The 21,363-nt window shown below is 46.4% G+C and overlaps 1 protein-coding gene across 14 annotated transcripts in view; it reads left to right on the forward strand.

Moving 5' to 3' along the window:
• The window catches only part of MTF2 (metal response element binding transcription factor 2), a 1,089,527-nt gene that overhangs the window by 84,973 nt on the left and 983,191 nt on the right, over nt 1–21,363 (forward strand). For 7 of the 14 annotated variants that reach the window (XM_069641820.1, XM_069641815.1, XM_069641825.1 and 4 more), the window contains one exon: nt 11,868–12,060. In XM_069641820.1, coding sequence (XP_069497921.1) covers nt 12,047–12,060 — 14 coding nt within the window. In that variant the 5' untranslated portion in view covers nt 11,868–12,046. Of the gene's footprint in view, nt 1–9,091; nt 9,208–11,867; nt 12,061–21,363 lie in introns of all 14 variants that reach the window. The other 7 variants (XM_069641817.1, XM_069641818.1, XM_069641819.1 and 4 more) reach the window with 2 other exon arrangements.

The following is a 21,363-nucleotide window of genomic DNA, read 5'->3' on the forward strand; positions in this document are numbered from 1 at the left end:
GCATTACTGTCGCAAAATTTTTTTTTTTTACAAACCAGTGTCAGTCTTTCTTCAATGTAAATTCAAGCAACAAAGTCATAACAAAACCTAATTGTATCGTGCCTGTATATAACCAGGCCATCTCCTCACTTCTCAAAAAACAGAATTCTAATACATACCATGAAAACAGGATACGCCACCTCAAACCAAATATGATTTCTGAAATTATGTCCATCGGTTAAATCATTTCACCCTTGGGGTTTTGTAAACGAATGCAACATTACTTGAAGTACATACTTCCCAACACCTGATAAGTATGTATTGCTGTTATTTAACTTAGCTATTCGCTACCCACCTTCATTGCGGAATAAAGATGCACACACTCATTTCACAAATCATATAAGATATAAAGAGGTGGTTACAGCGTGAAATAAAGATGCATGCATATTGATGGATGAAAAGCGGTGGGTTAATATACAGACGGCACAGGTGGACCAGTAAAGGAGGAGGGGGGGGTCAAAGGGGCGATAGCCCCTCAGGCTGGCTGGACTGTTGCACCCAGGGCCACACGTGCAAAGTGCACAAAATAAAAAGAAAATCCCTAAAATTCAAGCATGCCTAGAATGAACTGAGTTTTGAAAGGCTTACTGGCTTCTGTGTAGATAGTCCAGCAATCGTCTTGATTTCTGCAATGTTGCAGGCATGCCTGACTGGCCTTTACATGTGGGCCTTCAGAGTGTGATGTAAATGAGCAAAGGCCACAGGCGCGTGTTCATAGTGCACATCAGCAAAGTATGCATTTAAATTACATACTCTGTCACCCGTGCTTTCAATGTTGCCTTACTGAGGCCCATAACCCTTTGGTCTGTTGTGATCTGTAGCCACTTTCACTGATTCCTACTTGCCAACAAAGCTAGACTCCATATCTTAATCATTTTTCCTTGCTTTCATTCTGTATGACTACTTCTCCACTTTTCTGATGAGATTCTTGAGCTCATTACGAACAAGATTTTGGTCACACCCTTAGTAATAACCTTGAATAATAAAATTATAGTAGATTGTGGTACTCACTTTTGGACACACTTAACACACGCAGAACAATGTAACGTCTAAGTATTATATTACTACCATTACTGGTCATATTTTAGGCACATTTGTCCCTCAAAGCATTTCCTGTGAAAGGCTGACACTGTGCATTTCAGATGTCATCCCTTTCATCTCTTTCCATGCCCTTTCTGAAAAGTTTGTTTTTTGAAGAAAAGCCCCTCTGCTTCGTGCACAAAACAAGTACTTATTTGTCCGACTTATTCTCTCTCCATATCCATGGATAACGCACCACGCACACACTTCTGCATCCATGAATTGTAGTATGCAGCAAACCTTACAAGAAAGAGCAATAGACGGCTACACATCATTGTCAACCTTTCAACAAGTTCGTGTTTTGGAGGAGAAACCTCTTTTGCAATGTTCTGTGGCATAGACTGGGCCCTGGAAATAAAATATGGACCAACATGCGTATGCATGGGAAGCACTGTCAATGTCAGGTCTTTAACAAATTCAAAAGCTATCTGTTGGAATATTGGCTTTGCCACCCACTGTTTGACTCTTTTTGTAACGCCATGTTGCAACGAAGCATCCTGAAGGTACTGCAGTTTTTGCTTGTTCCTTACCAGTGTTTGCCTCCATACCGAAATGCAACCTTTTCGGACTGTATTTAGGCACATATTATGGAACACTGCCACATTTTTATTTATTGGACATTTGTATGGTGTTTAAACACGAGTGTTTCCAGGTGCCACAAGACAAAAAAGGAGTGTGACAGGGGGTAGAGGGGGAACATGGGAATCAACAGTTGAAAAACAAATTATGTTGTCCATGTGTCAATTTTACCGTGCAAGTGCTTGAGAAGAAGGAGGTAAGTGCAGGGGTTTGGGGAAGAAGTGCAAGAGTGGGGTGCCCCTAGGGAAGGTGGGAGGGGAAGTGCTCTGCTGGCCAAGGTGGCAATGCCAGGGGAAAGGGAGGATAAGTGTGGTGGGCAGGGAGGACCAAGTTGGGCTGGTCCAGGAAAGGGAGCCTAAGGGAAGTGCTGGCAAAGGAAGCAGTTGGGAGGTGGTAGGTGTTGGACTGTCCCCCTGTATGACTGAGGGGACCAGTCCCAATAGCTGAGGGAGAGTTAGCAGGGTAGGGGGAGAGAGGAGGTGAAAAAGAAAGTCTTGAGAAGTTTCCAGAACTTTAGAATATCTGGCTCAAGTTTGAGGGGTGGAGGGAGGCCACTCCGGAGGACAGAGCCAGCCGAGGAAAGAGATATACCTCCCACTCTGCTTGGAGAAGCATTTGACCTGCAGAGAATTGGAGCCGAAGGACTGTGGCCGTCAGGTATTTACTAAGGGAACGCTGGATGTAAAGAGGTTCAAGTACCCAGATAGCCTTGTGGACGATTCAAAGGGTCTTGCATTTGATCCTTGCGGTCACTGGGAGCCAGTGGAGAAATTCTAGGGTTGGAGAGATGCAGTCCCTGGGCTTGAGACCAAGGATAAGTCTTGCAGTCGTATTCTGGATTAGTTGAAGGGGGCCAAGGGAGGAAAGGCTATTGCAGTAGTCCAGCCTAGAGAGAACCAGGACTCTGGAGATGTTGAGCTTCTGGTGGCTGGTGAGGAAAGGTAGAATGCCACTGAGAAGGTGGAGCTGAAAGTTGGACTTCTTGGCAAGGTCCATGATGTGTGTAGAGAAAGAGGAGTCCAAGATGATTCCCAAGGTTTTTTTTGCCTCACAGGCGCATGAGGTCCCAAGGGGACAGGCCAGAGAGAGGGGGGTGCCAACAAGGAGCAGGTGTCCCAATGAGTAGGATCTCTATTTTACTGGCATTAAGGCAGAGCTCATTGGCAGAGAACCATAGGAGGAGGAGGAGGAGGAGGAGGAGGAGGAGGAGGAGTCATTTTGTCAAGCACAGTCATCTCGAGTGCTGTATGAAATTGGGAGCCTATCAAAAACCTATTTTTCTTACGCTCCTGCTCCTTAATCGCCATGTACACATTCATGGAAATGTTTGTTTTCTTCCCAAATGTGTTTGAACAATGGAACATTGAATGACATCTTTCAAGCAGAATATCTACAGATCACAAATCTGAGTTCCACCAAAAATGGTTGTTGATGGACTGTGATTTGAAAATGTTTTCTGTACCTTTTTTTAAAAACATTTTTTACCAGCAGCTGTAATTTGTTAGAAATGGACTTTGTGACGTGACATATATCATATTGATGCTCTGTCTGGGAACTGCTATTGCATGGCCGTTGCTATTCAAAAATGCCTGTCAGTGGCTGTTGCTATTCAGAAGTTCAATGGATTTAATGAAACCATATTTCTCCAGCATTGGATCTTTCATAGATTCAGATGCTTGAATATTCCCCGTCGTCAGACTGGGAATCCTCTGTTTCAATATACATCCCTTCTCCCCTAGAGAATGCACGTAGATACTCCATTGAGATTTATGAGCCACTCCATTGTGTAGTCCCTCCACCTCATGTTGGTCCTTTATGGCCCCAACCAATGAGGTGCCAGGGCTTAAGCTCCGCCCCAGGCAGCCATCTTCAGATTTTTCACCACAGTCTATCAGACAGAAGGAATCCTCCAACTCTGAGCTTTCAAAAGTCTTTTCACCTTTGGTGTGTAGTGTATATATTTTGTAACATATTCTATTGTTTTCCCCTTCTTAGGGGCTTGCTATTATGAGTCTTTGGACTATAGAAACTTTTTTATTGGTACTTTTTTTCGTCGAGTGAAAGTTCTCCTCAGCATGGCTGAGCTTCAGCCTGCCAAGAAGCCTTCCCTGTTCAGGGACTGCACGAGGTGCAGAAAGAAACTGGTCTACATGAAGGATCCACATGACCACTATATCTACTGCCTATATCCACGTGATCTCAACAAATGTGACATTTGCAGGAATTTCTCCACCAAAACCGTGCAGGACAGACAACTTCTGTTACACCTGGTAGCCAAAGGTCTGTCCTCCGACGAGGAGTCTGCCAAAACAGCTCCTGTATCGTCTACCAAGCCATCTGAGGGACAAACTTCTAAGAGGGATGCGGGGGACGGAGAAGCCTTCCACGAGCGGCAGCAAAACCAGGGACGCGCCGTCGACCAAGCTGTTGACAAAACAACCGTCAACGACAACAAAACGCTCCAAACCTCATCCACGACAAAATCCTCATTGGCCAAGTCATCGTCCACGAAGCAGTTGTCGTCGAAGGAAGCACATCACTCGTAGTAACTCTCGTCCACGAAACCACCGTCTACGAAAGTACCGTCGACAATTCCAAAAAATGTGGTGTCTTCTGAAGAAATGGAACCCAGAACACCATTTGCAGACATGGCAGATAAATCGTCCAATGTGAGCAGTCTTCACAAGTCTTTGGCACCAGAGTCTCCAATTCCAGTTACATCTGAGCCAGTTGGAGCACAACTGTCACCTTTAAAAGAGATGACAGAACTTCCTGACGTCATTCTTCAGGAGGAGTTCTCAGACACGGAAATGCCTGGTGAGCAACCTTTCCTCACTCCTAAGGAAAACAGCCCTCCTTGGCAACCAGATTCAGAGGACATGGCTGATCCTTATGACCCGGTGCTCGTGGCATCAATGCAAAGAATCATCGGAGTTTAACAGGCGCCAAGAGCGGCAGAATAGGTCTTCTGTACCTAAGGAAACACCACCTGAGGGATGATTCACCTCGGCATAGCACACCCAGACACTCCCCTTCCAGGAGTAGACGACAGAAAAGAGCAAGATCAACTGAGCCTCCATGTAGATCCAGGAGCAGAACACTTAGTGTTTCACCCGCAAGAGTCCCCTCTTTAGCATCACCGCATAGATCTCGATCACCAGTTTGAGACCCACTAAGGTACCTTCATCTGTGTCAGTATCTGATTGGCAAGAGGGCCCGTTCAGGGATTTTTTGGATACGGAGGAAGGAGAGATTATGCAGGAACCGGATCCGCCCAGTGAATGGGATGATTATATTGTCGAGAAACCCAGGAAGGACTCACCAGGTGATGCCTCACCTCCAGACGATTTGGTATCGTTTCATACTATAATTGGTTAAGCTGTGGACTTGTTCAAAATACAAGTTTTTTCGGAAGAAAAGAGCTCCGTGCTCTATGAGCACAGGGACAAATACAGAAGGACGGTTACCACTGTTCCACTTCTCGACACCATATGGGAGTCTGGGTCGAAGATGCTGGCCACACCCTTATCCACACCTGCTTTAGTCTCAAGGCCTGAAAAATACAAAGCACCTGACTCGGCTCCGCTTTGTTTAAGGGGTCATACGAAGCCAGATTCAGTCATCACAGTAGCGGCTTGAAATCACCACTGTCGGCACCACCAGACAAGGAAGGTCGTAAGCTGGAAGCCATGGGTAGAAAGGTGTCTTCCTCAGCATCTCACTATCCGAGCGGGCAACGCATTAGCCATGACAGCCAGGTTTGACCGCAAGCTTTGGCTTTGCATGTCCAAGCTGATCAAACATCTACCAGCAGATATACAGGAGGAAGCCAGGTCCATCATTGCGGACAGAGAAACCACTTCAGACCACATGATCGACGCGACTGTCGATGTGTCTGCATCAGGTTTCAGACAAATGGCCCACGGCACAGTGTTACGGAGACGGGCATGGATGAAAGCCATGAATTTCAGGTCTGAGGTGCAGGCACACATTTTGGACCTGCCCTTCGATGGGCAAGAATTATTCGACAAGAAGATGGATGACCACCTTAAAGGAATTAAAACGGACACAGATGCAGCTAGAGCCATCAGTTCCTTGAAAGATAAATACAAAGACTGCAGGTCCTTTCAGCGTTTTTGAGGTGCAGCGTCAAAAGACAGGATACTTGCGTTCCTCATATGGTCAGAAGTCATAAGGTAACACTTTTCAGGGCAACAGATGTCAATCCGCCAACAGGTATTCCCAGAGAGGAAGGTGCGGCTCTTCCCAAGGAAAGTCCAGAATAAACAGAACGGACCATTCGATTCTCCCCCCCACCCCTCTGTCAAACACCTGTGGAGGGGGAAGAGTAAGCCAATATTTTCAACGCCGACACTCGATAATATAGACCATCCTCCATCCCTTGCACCCACCCCTCACAAAGTCCACATGCTGCAGAACGTCATGGCAGAGGTACAAAAGTTACTGCACAAAGCAGCTATAGGGCCGGTCCCATATTCCCAGAAGGGGCAAGGTTTATACTTGCGCTTTTTTCTTATAAAAAAAAAAACGGTCAATGGAGGCCCATATTGGACTTAAGGGCGCTCAACAAATACATCAAAGGCATCAAATTCAAAATGATATCCCTGCAAGGTGTGTTACCGTGGCTGAACAGAAACGACTTCCTAGCCACTCTGGACTTAGAAGACGCATACTTCCACATTCCAATTCATTCTGCCCAGACAGTTCCTCAGGTTTGCTATAGGAGACCGACATTTCCAATTTTGGGTACTCCCATTTGGGCTAAAATCAGCACCAAGGGTATTCACCAAGTGTCTGGCGCCCATAGTAGCGAACCGCAGAAGGTTGGGAACGGAGGTCTTTCCATATTTGGACGACTGGTTGATAAGGACAAGCTCCCTCAGTCAAGCTCAATTGGCAGTGTCAAAAATGATAAAACTCCTAAAAGTTTGGTTTTGCGATAAACGATGTAAAATCCTGCCCAGCAAGGTTATTTTTCTGGAAGCAGAGTTCGACACCACCATTCCCAGGATGAGACCATCGGCGGGCAGAGTAACGGCCATCCTCCGCTCAACGACATTGTTCCTAGAAAAAGAGATGACCATGGTACGATCTTTCAAATCCCTTCTGGGCATGATGTCCTTGTGTATATTTCTCATACCAAAAAGCAGACTTTGCATGAGACCGATCCAGGAGGCACTGTACCACCATTCCACTGATAGCCAGAATTCTGCGCAGATTGAAGGAGCAGGATTGCTCCATGATCCTAATGGCGCCGGACTGGGCGCGACAAATCTGGTACCTGACTCTGCAACATCTATCCCTGTGGCCGCCAATTCGCCTCCAGGCTCATCAATACCTCTTGACTCAGCAGAACCACAAAGTCCTCCACCACGACCCAGCGAGCCGCTCCCTCAAAACATGGTTCCTGAGCAGCGCAAACTCATGAACTTGAACCTTCTGGCGGACTGCTGGGACATAATCGGGGCCTCTAGTGCCCCCTCAACAATGATCACCTACATACGAAAATTGACCCGTTTTTCTAAGTGGTGTGTAACATCGGCAATTAACTCACTTGCAGCTTCGGTAGAACAGATACTACCTTACTTATTACATTTGGCTTAGGCAGGTCTCTCCCTATCCTCCATCAAAGTTCACCTGTCGGCCATTTCAGCATACACAACTCCAGAAGCGCATTCATTACTCTCTCTTCCGGCCATCAAGATCTTCCTGAAGGGGTTGATGTGTACTTATCCTCCTACGTCCTCATCAGCGCCTTACTGAAGCCTGAATACTGCGCTAACGGCTCTCATCGAACCCCCCCTTCAAACCCATTCACAGATGTGAAATAAAATTCTTATCTTGGAAAACAGCTTTCCTGATGGCCATGACTTCGGCCAGGAGTATCTGTGAATTACAAGCCTGATCTTCAGGCCCTCCTTTTACTTTGTTTCAGCAAGACCGCATCATTTTGAGGACACACCCAAAATTTCTGCCCAAGGTCTTGTCAGAAATGACACTCGCAGAGCGCATTGTTCTACCATCTTTCTTCCGGAACCATACCTCGGAGGCGGAAAGAGCTTTACATTCCCTAGATGTGACTAAGATTTTGAAATTTTACTTGCAGAGAACTAAAGAGTTCCGATTATGTAACAGACTGTTCATTGCCTTTGCGGGCCGCATGAAAGGACAACGTATCTCCAAAAATGTCTGTCAAGATGGGTCTCGTTATGCATTACCCATTGTCATCAATTGAAGGGCGACCCCATCTCCAAACCGCCTTCAGCACACTCCACCAGAGGAAGAGTGACATCAGTAGCGTTTCACGCAGGGGTTCCATTGAAGGACATCTGCAGAGCCACTACCTGGAGCACTCTGCACAAGTTCGCTAAGCACTACTGCCTAGCAGAAGATGCCAACAAAGAATCTGCAGTTGGACAGGCCGTGTTCCGCCACCTCTTTGCATAAGGTAGGACCGGCCTATTTTCCCCCTTTCGCTGATTATGTAACCTTTGTGTTGCCGTATGGTAAAGGTTTGTCAGAAATATTTTTTCTGCATCTTTGCTTGTATATTCTGTTGACCTGCTTTAACTGCTTGGTTTTCTATTCAAGCATCTGAATCTATGAAAGATCCAATGCTGGAGAAGTCTTAGTTACTTACTTGTAACTGTATTTATCCAGCATTGGTATATTTCATAGATTCACATGCGCCCACCTGCCTCCCCTGAGATTCTGCTCCTATGATCAGCACCCATCATACTGCAGTTCCTACGGTTCAAAATCTAAAGATTGTTGCCTGGGGTGGAGCTTAAGCCCTGCCACCTCATTGGTTGGGGCCATAAAGGACCAAAGTGAAGTGGAGGGACTACACAATGGAGTGGCTCATAAGCCACAGTGGAGTATCTACATGCATTCTCTAAGGGAGAAGGGATGTATATTGAACGTTTTTAATAGATAATTTTTATCACCGAGGATTTCCAGTCTGACGACGGGGAGTATTCAGGCATATGAATCTATGAAAGATACCAATGCTGGAGAAATACAGTTACAGGTAAGTAACTAAGACTTCTCCATGGCAGCATAAGATGTACTTTCAGACACTTGCACTATGACTGAGCTCACTATGGTTTTGCTTTCCATGTCTTGGAAGACAGGAGTGTTGCACTGTTCATCACCAGGAAGCCTGAGCCTATTAGTGAGAGCATTGTACATTGATATCTATTTGAGATTCCAGGCCTGGCTAATTGCAGTGAACAAGCAATTCTTCTGATATTTGTAGTAGTGGGTTTTACCAAGGAACCCAACTTCTACAAATTTACAGGAATGTGTTTCCGCATGTACAGGGGACCTTGTCTCTTTCTTCGATTGATTTTTTTTTTTTTCTTTTTTTTAGAAGATGTGGATTGTGAGCGCTGCCTCTGCAAGCGATTTTGAAACATCTTCTGTGTCCGTCTCTTCTGGGTGACGTGTCCTGTAAACATGATCATGGTTACATTCCATGGGTCACTGGTGAGTGACATTCCAGACAAATTCCGGCCACTGGACATCTGCATCACTACTGACTCTTGAGGACAATGCAGAGCCTCAAAATGTAGTTGTTCCAAAGTGACACTGGTTTGGCAAGTGACATTTAGTGTTTGTTGTCTTTATGTTCCTTCTTCCTAGGCCTCTAATGCTTAATTTTATAGCACACGTATGGAATACGTGAATTACAATCAAAATGTAATATCAATTAAATGACTCCTAAACAACGTTTTTTAACCGTTTATTTACCCTGGTTTTCCTAATTTGCCATGAAACAGTCCATTTTTATTTACCGGCCACAAGACCAAGCCGAAAAACAGCATTTTGAAAATTATAAACCAAGCAGTTTAATATTCCATTTCAAGAAACATGTATACATATGTACAAATGGAACCTAATTTCCTTATGTAAAATGTTACAAACATATTATAATTGCTTGAAAATAAAAAGGGATAACTTTTACAATATCTTATGTATACCTCGGGTCTGTCTCAATTTTAACCGCTTCAGTATTTTAGTTTGTTTATATAGCGCAGCCAAACCCTGGGGTAACTGGGCTCATTAGACTTGAGGAGCAACATAGGTTCTCCAGCATTGGATCTTTCATGGATTCACATGCTTAGAATATTCCCCGTCGTCGGGCTGTAACCCTTGGTATACTTATTAAGATGTTTTCCATTGGAAAAATGTTGACACTTTGGGGCACTTACGCATGACCTAATAGGACTTACAGTATAAATAGCCCCACACCGCAGCTCCCTTCAGATTTCAACCGCCTCCAAAGTAGCGGGAGCACCTCGTGTTTTCACTTCCTACAAGGTTGAGCTTTGTCTTTCCCAATGTCTGGGAAGGCGTTATTCTGGCCGTGTGCCACGTGCGGACTGAAAGTCTACGAAGGAGATGGGCACATGGATTGTCTGTATTGTCTTCACCCTCATCATTCGGCGGACCGCTGTAAAATTTGTAAGGGATTCTCACAGAAAACCCCAAGAGACCGTAATGGGCGTCTGGTGACGTGGCTGAATGAAGGGGGAGGACAGTACCCTTCATCGGAGGTAGGATCTGCACACAGTTTGGCATCGAGGCCTAAATCTCCGATAGTTCATCGCCGCACTGTATCTGCAGAGCCTCCGGCGAAGAAGCCACGTTCTCCTCGCTAGAAAAACATCTGGCGAAAGAATCCTCTTCATTATCGAAACATGGTCGCGGCGAAGACCGCAAACCAGGAAAATCTTCCTCTTCGTCAAAAAAGGATAGAAGAGATCCCATAAAGACCCGAGTAGAGACTCAACGAAGCATATGTCTAGCACAAAAAAGGCGGGATCGCCTAAAGAGGCTGCGTCACAACCACCAATGTCGTTAACGGGAATTCCGTCGTCGACGGGTTCATTACCACTGCCGCAGGCAATACATGCAGTGGCTTCATCGACCCCGGCGACATCGATTGAAGGGGCTCCGATTATCGTCGATGGTGAATCAACCAGAGGCTTGGCAGCCGGCAGTGTACAACGCGGTTTTGCCAGAGATCCTGTTGCAGCAGGAATCGACAGTCTTAATATCGTCGATGGAGGAAGACCGCGAACAAATTGTTTGTCCAGCGGATCTGGGCTTGCAACTGCTCGTCGACTGTCTCGGGAAGGCAAAGTGTCCCTGTTACTTCGTCTTTGCTAAATAATCAGTCGGTGTTATCCTTACAGGTGTTGATCACACGGCAGTCTTTATTGAGCTAATTGGACGCAAGGTTACCCCCCCTCATGGGTACACCTCCTGCAGTACCAAAAACACCCACCGACGACGAACCAGGTCCTGCTCCACGGTCAATGTCAACGGCCGGGTTGCCGGCCTCCCGTCCAGTTAGCGAGGACCTCCCCCGCTCACACCAGGAAGAAGGGGAGTTGCAAGATTCGGAGTCTGACCAAGAGCCTAGAGACTCTTTTTCGGACATTTCGTCGCCCCCTTCGAGAGATCCTACATGGGAATCGGAGGCAGAGTTGGAAGCCCCTACAAGCCCAGCCGTCACCGCCAGATGACATCGGCTCCTTTCACGCGATGATTGGGGGGGGGAAAGCCTGTATTGAATTTGGTCTGACCCCGGAGGAAGAAAAGAAGAAAAGACTGTTAATACAATTGCCTAACTACTTACCTTTCCTTTCATGCACATTGTGAACTATTTGCATACACTAGCTGTGACTGTATATATGCTTTATGTTTAGTGTTGTGTGATATTACCTGCTTGATTCATTTTTGTGTTTTTGGCCTACAATAGAGTTTCTGTACTAACCTTAAGTATACTCATTGTGTATTTCACTGTGCGGACTCATTGTGGACCCCTGACACCACTTGACTCTCCTGAGACTTAACCTTGACCCCTCTCCATGCTTATCTTGATTAGGTTTGGCTAAACTACCAGAGTTCCACTGTTCACTTCAACTAGGGTGGCCTCCTGAAATCTGCACACTAGACAAGATTTTAGAAATATATTTTAACAAATATTCTCATCTTGCCGTCCTGTTGGCTATGCTGCCTAGTAAATTCAACCTAGGGATGTCTTCAAATGCAACACTAAACACAATTTAGACTATTGGTAAGCAAATATGAATTGTCAAATGTAAATAACCACCATTTATTTTTTTTTTACTTTTTAGAACTTCGGCCAAAGCGCTTTATAGGGGAGACTGAAACTGTACAATTACAGTATGGTTACAACAATGAATAATAAAACCAAAGAAGTTTCATTCTAAATTGGAAGAAAACATCCAGGGAAGCCAACTTCAAGGTGGAGGTTTTGCAGAAGGGAACAAAAGGTGACAAGAGATGGAGCAGCATGGACCCTGACAGGTAGAGAATTGCAATACGAAGGCTTTTAGAATGCAAGACTGAATGTGAGATTGAGCAGCAGGTGAAGGCAATGCTAGTAGTGCTTTGAGAACTATAGCACTAATTAACATACAGAAATGAATTGATAAAAGGCTCAAGGTAACTGACTGATTTTTCTTTTAATCTTTTCCTAGTCTATAAATATGATTTTTAATCTTACTGAAATAATCTGATGCAGGAGTTGAAAGATTAAAACATTGATAGTAATGTTAAAATGTTTGTTAACCAAGGATGATGGGACAGTGAAAGTAAGCAGATACATTCTATTATGAATGTTTTAGAAAGGCATTCACATGCAAATGAAGAAATATGGCTAGCGCAAATTAAGAATGTGTAAAGGCTTGTAGATTAGGCGGAGCTAAATGACATGCATACAGCAGGAATTGATGTTGGGTGGTAGACTGGCATAGCATTGGCCAGCAATAAATGAAGTAATTGACCCTTCATCAGATTAAGATTAATAAAGGGTGAGTAGACTTTTTAATGTGACAAGTCTGTCAGCTAGAGGAAAAGGAAATAATTCTATGCAGATTAAAAACATGAGACTAGAAAGAGCCATAATAGAAGAGGTGAGCCGATTAAGTGGGGTACACCATAGGAAAGAGAATATAGTAGCTAGCATGTTGCAGCCTTAGACAGAAAAGAGTTGTATTCCCTAGAAAAACCAGAACATTGCTGTTCCAGAGATGGCCAATGACAAGTGACATATAGTTCTCCCACAACCACCCACAGATCTTAGTGAAGAGGGCAGAGGTAACCCAAGAGTGTTAAATATATTCAATTTCTTTATTTTATTGTATGACTCGGGCACCATCTAAACCCTAAATTGTGTTGTATCGAACCTTACAACTAGTTTAAACATTTGATGCATAGTCCCTTGATGGTAAAAATAGTTTCTTGTGGAAATGAATCATGCTCTTAAGAATGGAAGACTCATTTTCCTGTGTGGACCATGTCCAGGTAATATTTGATTCTTCAAATATCAAAAACTAGTTAAAGATTTTGGTAATAATAGATTGAAATACTCTATGTATTGGCAACACTTTATTCAGATATTTAACAAGGCCGATGTGGAGGGGAGGTTTTCGGGTCTTTGAGGGGCAAGATTTTCTTTGCATCTGAGTTGGGAATTGAGTCAGGGTGGAGGGGGTGCAGGGAAGAGTTTATTCAGTGAATTCAACTCATTGAAATGCATGTTATGGAAGGATGTCTAGGCTGCACAATGGGTGGGGATCGCAATAAAGAGTGTGAGCTAAGAATTTCCTTTGCGTGCAAGATCACACAGTGAGATGTATAGACGTCCCATCGTTTTCTTGCTCTGGATCCCTGGCTGATATTGCTTGGTCCACTGTGGATCTTGGAATTTTTAGCCTAGTGTATCGTGTGAAAGGCTGTCAGAACATCCCTATTCTTTGTGACAGACATCGTAGTTTTGAATAATTAGGTTTCTCAGGGTCTTCAGGGATAATATGAGACTAGTTTGACTAATTGCTCCGGTATTGTTTAAAGATACAATCTTGGGGTCTTTTGGGGTTTGGTCTACAAGGAGCTCCATTTCGAATGGATTGTGGCCTCCAAGGTATTCCACATCCTTCACATCTTTGACATGCAATGTCCACAGCTGTGCACTTCAGAAACTTTTTCGGCAGAGGGCGTCCTTCGTCGATGGCATCGGGTTGAAGTCCCTCGAAGGTGACTTCACCGGATGTTATAAATAGGACGCACAGCGCCTGTAGCCTCAGTTCAGTTTTTTCCGCAAACGTGTTTGCTTCAGAGGCTCAGCGCACCTCCTGATATTACTCGTGAAGATGTCTTCTTCGACCCCTCCGACTCTGCGGTCTGGCTTCAAGACTTGCTGGGACTGCAAGTCTAAAATGTCGATCACCAACCCGCATCGCTTTTGTTTGTGGTGCTTGGGTGAGAGTCACGAACTGTCGACTGTTCCAAATGCCAATTGCTGACTGCTAAGGCCTTGCGGGATTGTAAGGGGATGCTTCAGGTAGGTAGGGGTGTCGACCGACGACTCGAGAGGTGATTCTCTGCATTGGGTGGAGTCCCGGGGATCTCGGTCCCAGTGGTTCCCACCATTCGTCTTCCTCGGCAGTCTAAGAAGCACCGTCACCGGTCGCCTTCCTTGTTCTCCTCGGAGGATGGAGTCGTGAGGAAAGTGGCATGCCCAACGAAGTCCTCGATTCTGGAGGAATGGGCTGCCTTTAGAGAGCAGATGTTCGCGATTTTTCAGTCGCAGGGCACAGTTCCGTCCATGCCTTCTGATGAAGCTGGCAAGGAAGTCTTGTGTCGTGGCTCGCATGCCTTCGGGCTCGGGTCCTTGACGTGACTCGCATCGGGAACCTTCGAGGTCCTGTTCGGACAAGGCTCAGGGTAGTCTCAAGAGACTTGCGTCCAGGTCTCGGTCCTTGTCCCCAGCGAGACCGCAGAACCCTGCTAAGGGCTCGAGGTCGACGTCGACTCCATCGGATTCGGAAATCGAGGCTTTGCCTTCTTATCAGCCGTCGGTGCCGTTGACCCCATTGTCGATATCGACGCCAAAGCCTACAGTGCTCTCGACGCTGAAGCCTTAAGTTTTTTTTTTTGTTTTTTTGCCTAAAATTTACCATTGGAGATCCCTGATACTGTGGATCCTCCAAAGAATGCTACTGCTGGGTCTGTGAGGCAAGTGGTGGACTTCTGTCCTGAGGTAAGGTTTTTACTTCCCTCTGACATATGAGGAGGAGGAAAGGTCTGACTTTTAGGACCCTGTTGAGCCTGATGTGTCTCCTGTCTTTTCTGGAGACAGTCAATTTGGAGGAGTTGCTGCAAACCCTTCATGATGCCAGTGGGTTGGATACTTCTCAGGAAGTGGAATTTGGTAGGCCTGAGCCTGGGGCACATGCCGAGTCGTCCTATAGGCGGCTCATGGCTAGGGTCACAGAGTATCTGGACTGGTCCAGTCCTCTTGAAGCTTTTGTGCAAGATGATCTAACGTACATTTTAGATCAAGGTCCGTCCTCTGACCCGGTGTTACCGTTTCATCTTACCTTACAGAAAAGGGTGGCGGCTGTTTGGCAGTCCCTGGAATCTCTCCCAGCTGTTAACAAATTATTGACAAAGAACTACTGCCCTTCCGTTAGTGACCCCAGCTACCTATCCACTCACCCGCGAGTTTGGTGGTGCAGGCGGCTATGGCCACCTCGAGGCAGGCAGCATACCCTACCATCCCTTCGGATAGGGATGATAAACGCTTTGACGGTTGGTCTCACAAGGTATTTTCTGTCAGAAATGGAGGTCCAAAGCCGCTCATGCAGCTGCCTCTTTGCCTTCAGGCACTGCCGCAACCGCTCCTAAACAAGTGTGAGGCCATATCCCATTGTTCGCCGGTTGGGAGGCAGACTGTCTCAGCATCTCGAATGGCGAGCCATTACTTCAGATGTGTGGGTTTTGGATACAATAGCCCACGGCTACTGCCTTCCCCTTCCTAAAGCGGCCTCACGGCAATCCACCGGCGGAATCTCTGAGGCTTCCATATCCGCTCCTTGTGCAGGAAATCTTAACTCTGCTGGAGAAAGGCGCTATGGAACTGGTGCCTGTGGCGGAGAGGAACAAGGGTTGGTATTCCCCATATTTTTTGATTCCATAGAAAGATTGGGGATTGAGACCCATCCTGGATTTGTGTTGGTTGAACAAACCTCTCAGGAAGGACAAGTTCAAGATGGTCACTCCTTTCTCAAGTCCTCCAGGCCCTTCAACTTCAGGATTGGTTGGTGTCTCTGGACCTACAGGACGCTTACTATCATGTGCTGATTCATCCCAAGCACCGAAAGTACCTGAGGTTTGCGGCTGGTGAGTCGCACTTTCAGGTTTGGGTCCTGCCATTCGGACTGACCTTCGCCCCAAGGGTCTTCACCAAGCTGCTGATGGTGGTGGAAGTGTAACTCGGGAGAGGCGGGGGGGGGAATTGACATTTACCCCTACCTGGACTGGCTGATCCATGTGCGTTCTCCCGAACAAGCATTGGATCACTTCGGTGTCACCTGCTGGGCTTCTCCCTCAATTTCAAAAAGTAGCACCCAACACCTTCTCAGCCGCTCCAGTACATTGGAGCGGTGTTGGACATGTCCTTGGGGAAGTGCTCGCCTCCCAAGGTCAGGGCTCATCACATCGTGCAGATGGTGGACAAGTTTCAACATGCCCAGATTCTCACAACTTTCAAATTTTTAAGGTTGCTCGGCCTCATGGCATCCTGCATTTTTCTGGTGCTAGAGGGCAGATTGTGGATGAGATCACTGCAATGGGTTCTCGAGATGCAGTGGTCGCAGTCGCGGGCAAGATGTCTGATCACGTTCAGATTCCACTCTTGGTCTCACAGGATCTGCTGTGGTGGGCCAACAAGGGGAACCTGATGAAGGGGGAGCCATTTTGAAAGCCATGGCTGGAGGCGACTAGTGACAGACGCTTCTCTTACAGGATGAGGAGCTCATGCCGAAGACTTGACTGCCCGCGGTCATTTGTCTCCATCGGAGTCCAAACTCAACATCCACCTGTTGGAGCTGAGGGCCATCAGGCTGGCCCTGGAGGCTTTTCTGCCTTCTGTATGGGGGAAGAGTGTCCTGATCGTGACAGACAACACAGTGGCCATGCATTACTTCAACAAAAAAAGGCAGGTGGCGTAGGGTCACTCCCGTTGTGCAGAGAGGCAATGCAGTTCTGGTTCTGGGAAGTCCAGCAGGAAATTTCACTCTCAGCAGTTCATCTGACCGGAGAGGAAAATGCAGCGGCGGACGCTCTAAGCAGGCAGAGCATGGTATCTCACGATTGGGAGTTGGCTCAAAGTCCTCCTGGAGGTCTTCGCCCTTTGGGGAACCCCACAAGTGGATCTCTTTGCCACCAGTGCCAACCGGAAGTGCGAGAGATTCTGCTCAAGGGAATTTCCTCAGAGAGGAGCCTTAGGAGACGCATTTGTAGTGGATTGGTTATTCCCACTGCTGTATAAGTTTCCTCCAGTCCCCGTCATTCCTCAAGTGTTGCAGAGGTTACGGAGGTTCGGTTCCCACATGATCCTCATTGCTCCGGATTGGGCCAGGAGAGCGTGGGACCCGGACCTTCTAGAAATGTCCATCTGCCCTGCAGGCAGTCTTCCCTACCAAGCGGCTCTGCTCTCGCGAGAGGGGGGGGGCAGGGAAGAGTCAGGCGCTCCATTCAGTGGTCAGGACTCTTAGTGTTGCTTGGTATCTGAAAGGTTGAGGTATAAGGATTGGGACCTCCTGGATGATGTGATGGCGGTGTTTCGGGCAGAAGGCCAGCAACAAAATCCCTGTACTGTTGGCCTATGTTTTGCGGCTAGTGCAGAGAACAAAATGTTGATATTTTTCAGTGTTCCATTCCTATGGGTTTCTTTCTTTGGCCCACAGGGGCCTTCAAGTTGATACCATTAAGGGTTACCTGGCGGCGCTGTCTATATTTAAGCGCTCGTCTGAAGAATGTTCTTACTTTAAGATTCCTTTGATTTCTTAAAGGACTGTTCCCGTCGTCCTCTTTCCAGGTGCTGGTTTGGGATTTGAATTTGGTTTTGAAATTTCTAATGGGTGCCCCGTTTGTCTTGAAGGACAATCTCAAAGGACAAGAATGCAAAGGTTCAGTGTTCTTGTTTGCGGCTACTTCCGCTTGCAGAGTGAGTGAATTGCAGGCACTTTCATCTAAGCCGCCCTTTACTGAGTCCCACATGGACAGGGTTGTACTAAGGGTATGTCCTTCCTTTCCACCGTAGTGTCTGGATTTCTTTTGAGCCAGAAGGTGGTTCTTCCTATCCTCCTCCTCCTCCTCCTCATCCTGGTAAGGAAGAGGAGCGACTCCATAGGTTGGATCCTAGGAGAGCTCTGAGCTTTATTTCTAGGATGTCCAGGGTCAGAGTGGACGATCAACTCTTTGTGGAATATGCTGGACACCGATTGGGCCAGGCTGTTAACAAACAGACCTTGTCCAGGTGGATTATCCTCACAATTACTGAATGCTACCGATTGGCGGGTAAGGACCCTCGTGAAGGGTTCCAAGCTCATTCCACTAGGGGCGTGGCAAATTCCACAGCCCTACAACCGGGGGGTTCCTATTAGGAATATTTGTGATGCAGCCACGTGGGCTTCTATCCACACCTTTGTTAAACATTATTCCCTGGATACGATCCATGGTCAAGATATGGCCTTTGGTAATGCGCTTCTTTATTCCGCCATCTGATTGGTACGCTAAATTCTTTTCCCGCCTCCATTTTCTGGTACTGCTTTGGGAGTCTGTCAAAGATGTGGAATACATTGGATGACACAATCCATTCTAAGAACAAGTTACTTACCAACTGGTAACGTTCTTTCGATTGGATGTTCCTCCAACGTATTCCACATCGCCCTCCGAGCTTGCCCCTCTGGAGAATTTCCTATGCGATTGCAGCATACGTTTCCGCAAGGCTATGTGCAGTCATGCATGCATTGGCTTGGCGCCACACGTTATGAGGGAAAAAACAAACTGAGGCTATGGGCACTGTGCTTCCCATTTATAACATCCGGTGATGTCAACCTTGATGGAGGCCTTCAAGGAACACCAACTGGAAGCAGGACGCCCTCTGCTGAAAAAAAAAAGTTTCCGAAGTGCTCAGCTGTAGACATTACATGTCAAAGATGTGGAATACATTGGAGGAACATCCAATCTAAATAACGTTACAAGTTGGTAAGTAACGTGGTTTTCTCTCGACAATTCTTTTTTAAAAATTGGTTTATTCATTGAGCATGGTCCTAGCTTCGAGAAGCCACAGAGCACTTTACAGAGGTGTACAACAATACAGATACATAACGGAGCAGTTTTCAGAGTGAACAGATACCGCGGGTGGTAGGAGACAGAATGGCAAAGGAAGGTTACAGCTGTACCAGGTGGCGGGGAGGGGCAGGCAGCGTCCAGTGAGTCAGTAGGGGCGACGTGATGGCCTAGGTGTTGGTAGAGACTCCTGGAAGAGGTGGATCTCTAGTTCTTTTCTGAATTTTAGGAGTGTGGAAACGAGTCTGATGCTGCAGGGGAGTTGGTTCCATAGTCTTTGGGAATAGGCAGAGACGGCTTGTTTTCTGATCCTTTACTTTTTGCAGCAGCGGAGTTAAGTGTGCACAATCCTGGTTTCTGGTTGTGCCCTGTCAGCGACGTAGTTGGGTGACTGGAGGGCGATGCATCAGGAATTGAGAAGACTGAAGATGAGTGGCTAGACAAGTTAAAGGCTTGAGGCTTTGTCAACCTTAATTTGCTGTGAAGTGGGCAGGACATGCTGCTGACACTGACCTTTGGCACAGGTCCCAAACTACATATATCAAGCATATTTACATTTGTAACTGTTGGCCGTTAAGACCTACATTTCTGATATTACAGAGTAATACTGACATCGGACAGAACTAGTGGCGACTATTCATTGGTAAGACATGTCGCCTTTACCGAATTGTTAGGTTTGTGAAATGGCGTATGTGTTAAGTGGGTAAATGGTAGTGGTGGGGCGAAAGATTGGGTGAGATTAGTGTGGGGAAGGTTTAGGATGCTATGGGGGGGGTGAGGTCTGTTAGAAGGGCATAGGGTTGGAGTTGCAGGGGTGAAGGGAGCTGGGATTGACACGCGACTGATGTTTGAGAGGTATACCCTGCACAACAGTGGAGAATTGGGTAGGGTTGTGAAGGGAGTGGGGGGAAACCAGTTGCAATGGTGTTTCCGTCCACAGGAGGAGTGTGGGCAGGGTGAGCATGCTCAAATATTTTCATGCTGGGCCTGGAACATCATGCTTCTGCAAAAACCTACCTGGTGTGAAAGCCTCATGGATCCAGTAGAATTAGCAAGCATGACCGCTAGACAGAACTTGCTCAAGTAGTTTGCATCATCTTTAAAACGCTCACCCCCATGCACAAATGTATCGACACTGCCTCCTTGTACCTGTCGCAGAGAATCACCAAGCTGCTCGCACAGACCCACGAGGACCACATACACCAACCTAATTGCAACACCCAGGACACTAACGGCTCTAGCAGGAGGCTCCAGCTTCCCCTTCATGGCAGCAACCCACTGGAACGTCCTACCACCCCCACCTAAAGTATAGTCACATCTAGCGTTCCAGAAAGCTGTTAAAATCCTACTGTTTGTACAAATAAGGCCATAGCTTTCACCTGTTCGTTATGTTGCTGTATCTTGTAACCACCCTTTTGTACTGTCTAAATCTGCACCATAATTCATTACGCTATGCTTAATGTAACCTGGAGCAAAGTCACTATCAAGTAACGGCGCCTTGATGCCTCTGGGCTGTAGTGCGCTTTATAAATGTAAAAAAAAATCACAAATGATTGCAGTAAGGAGAGGAAAAGATTAGCATTGTTGACCTTGGAAGGTGGTGGCATTTATGACCATTGGGCTGGTTGGCAATAATGAAGAGCCGTTTAGAGTTGCTATAATCTATTAACAGATTGTTAACCTTTAAATTGGGCAAGTGCTGTTTCCTGTGCATCCTGGCCTTCCAACACAGAGTGCACCTCTATGCTAAAGTCAGAATTCTGGGTTTTCCTTTATAGGGATTAATCATTTGTTTGTATTTACTACTTTAAAGTATCTTCTTATAACTTTGGTTGGACATTTTTATTTTGCTACCACACTACTATTGTTATATGAGCCGCTTCCATAATAGTTCACGCCTGCGCTGGCCTAAGAGGCGAAAGTGGTTTACCTGTTGGGCTGTGTTTTGCACCTGAATGATTGGATCTGTTTATTAGTCGTGTGGGCAGAGTTGAGTTTTATCCATTGCTCTTCCATCTACCTTTGCAGAGCTAGTCATTTTGTTGCACCCCTTTGCACCATTAATGCATAAAGTGGCACAAGCTGTTGATAGAACATGCTACAACAGTGGCATGTAAACCTTTTCATACTGAGCTCCCCCATTGAGTACAAATATACTGTTTCTGGGACCCCCATCTAGGGATTGACCCACCTTAGGGGGCCCAAAGGATGTCTGGTTGTGGGGGGAGGCAGGCTCTTAGAAATATAAGTAGATGTTCAACTGCTTATATTTTCTATTAAAAGCAGTCGCCCTAAAAAATGATTCAATGTTAAACAGTCTTAATAATGGCCTTTTAAAAGAGTGCTCCCCCCAACATCCTTGGGCCTCCCTAGGGGGCGGCCAGCCACCCAGTGTGAAGGCCACTGTGCTACAATACTAATCTCACCAACATGGTTGTGTTGGTGTAGTACCCCCCTCCCCCATCTTCT

Source organism: Ambystoma mexicanum, chromosome 1q (assembly GCF_040938575.1).
Source record: "Ambystoma mexicanum isolate Mex_15411 chromosome 1q, UKY_AmexF1_1, whole genome shotgun sequence".
Classification (NCBI taxonomy): Eukaryota; Metazoa; Chordata; class Amphibia; order Caudata; family Ambystomatidae; genus Ambystoma; species Ambystoma mexicanum.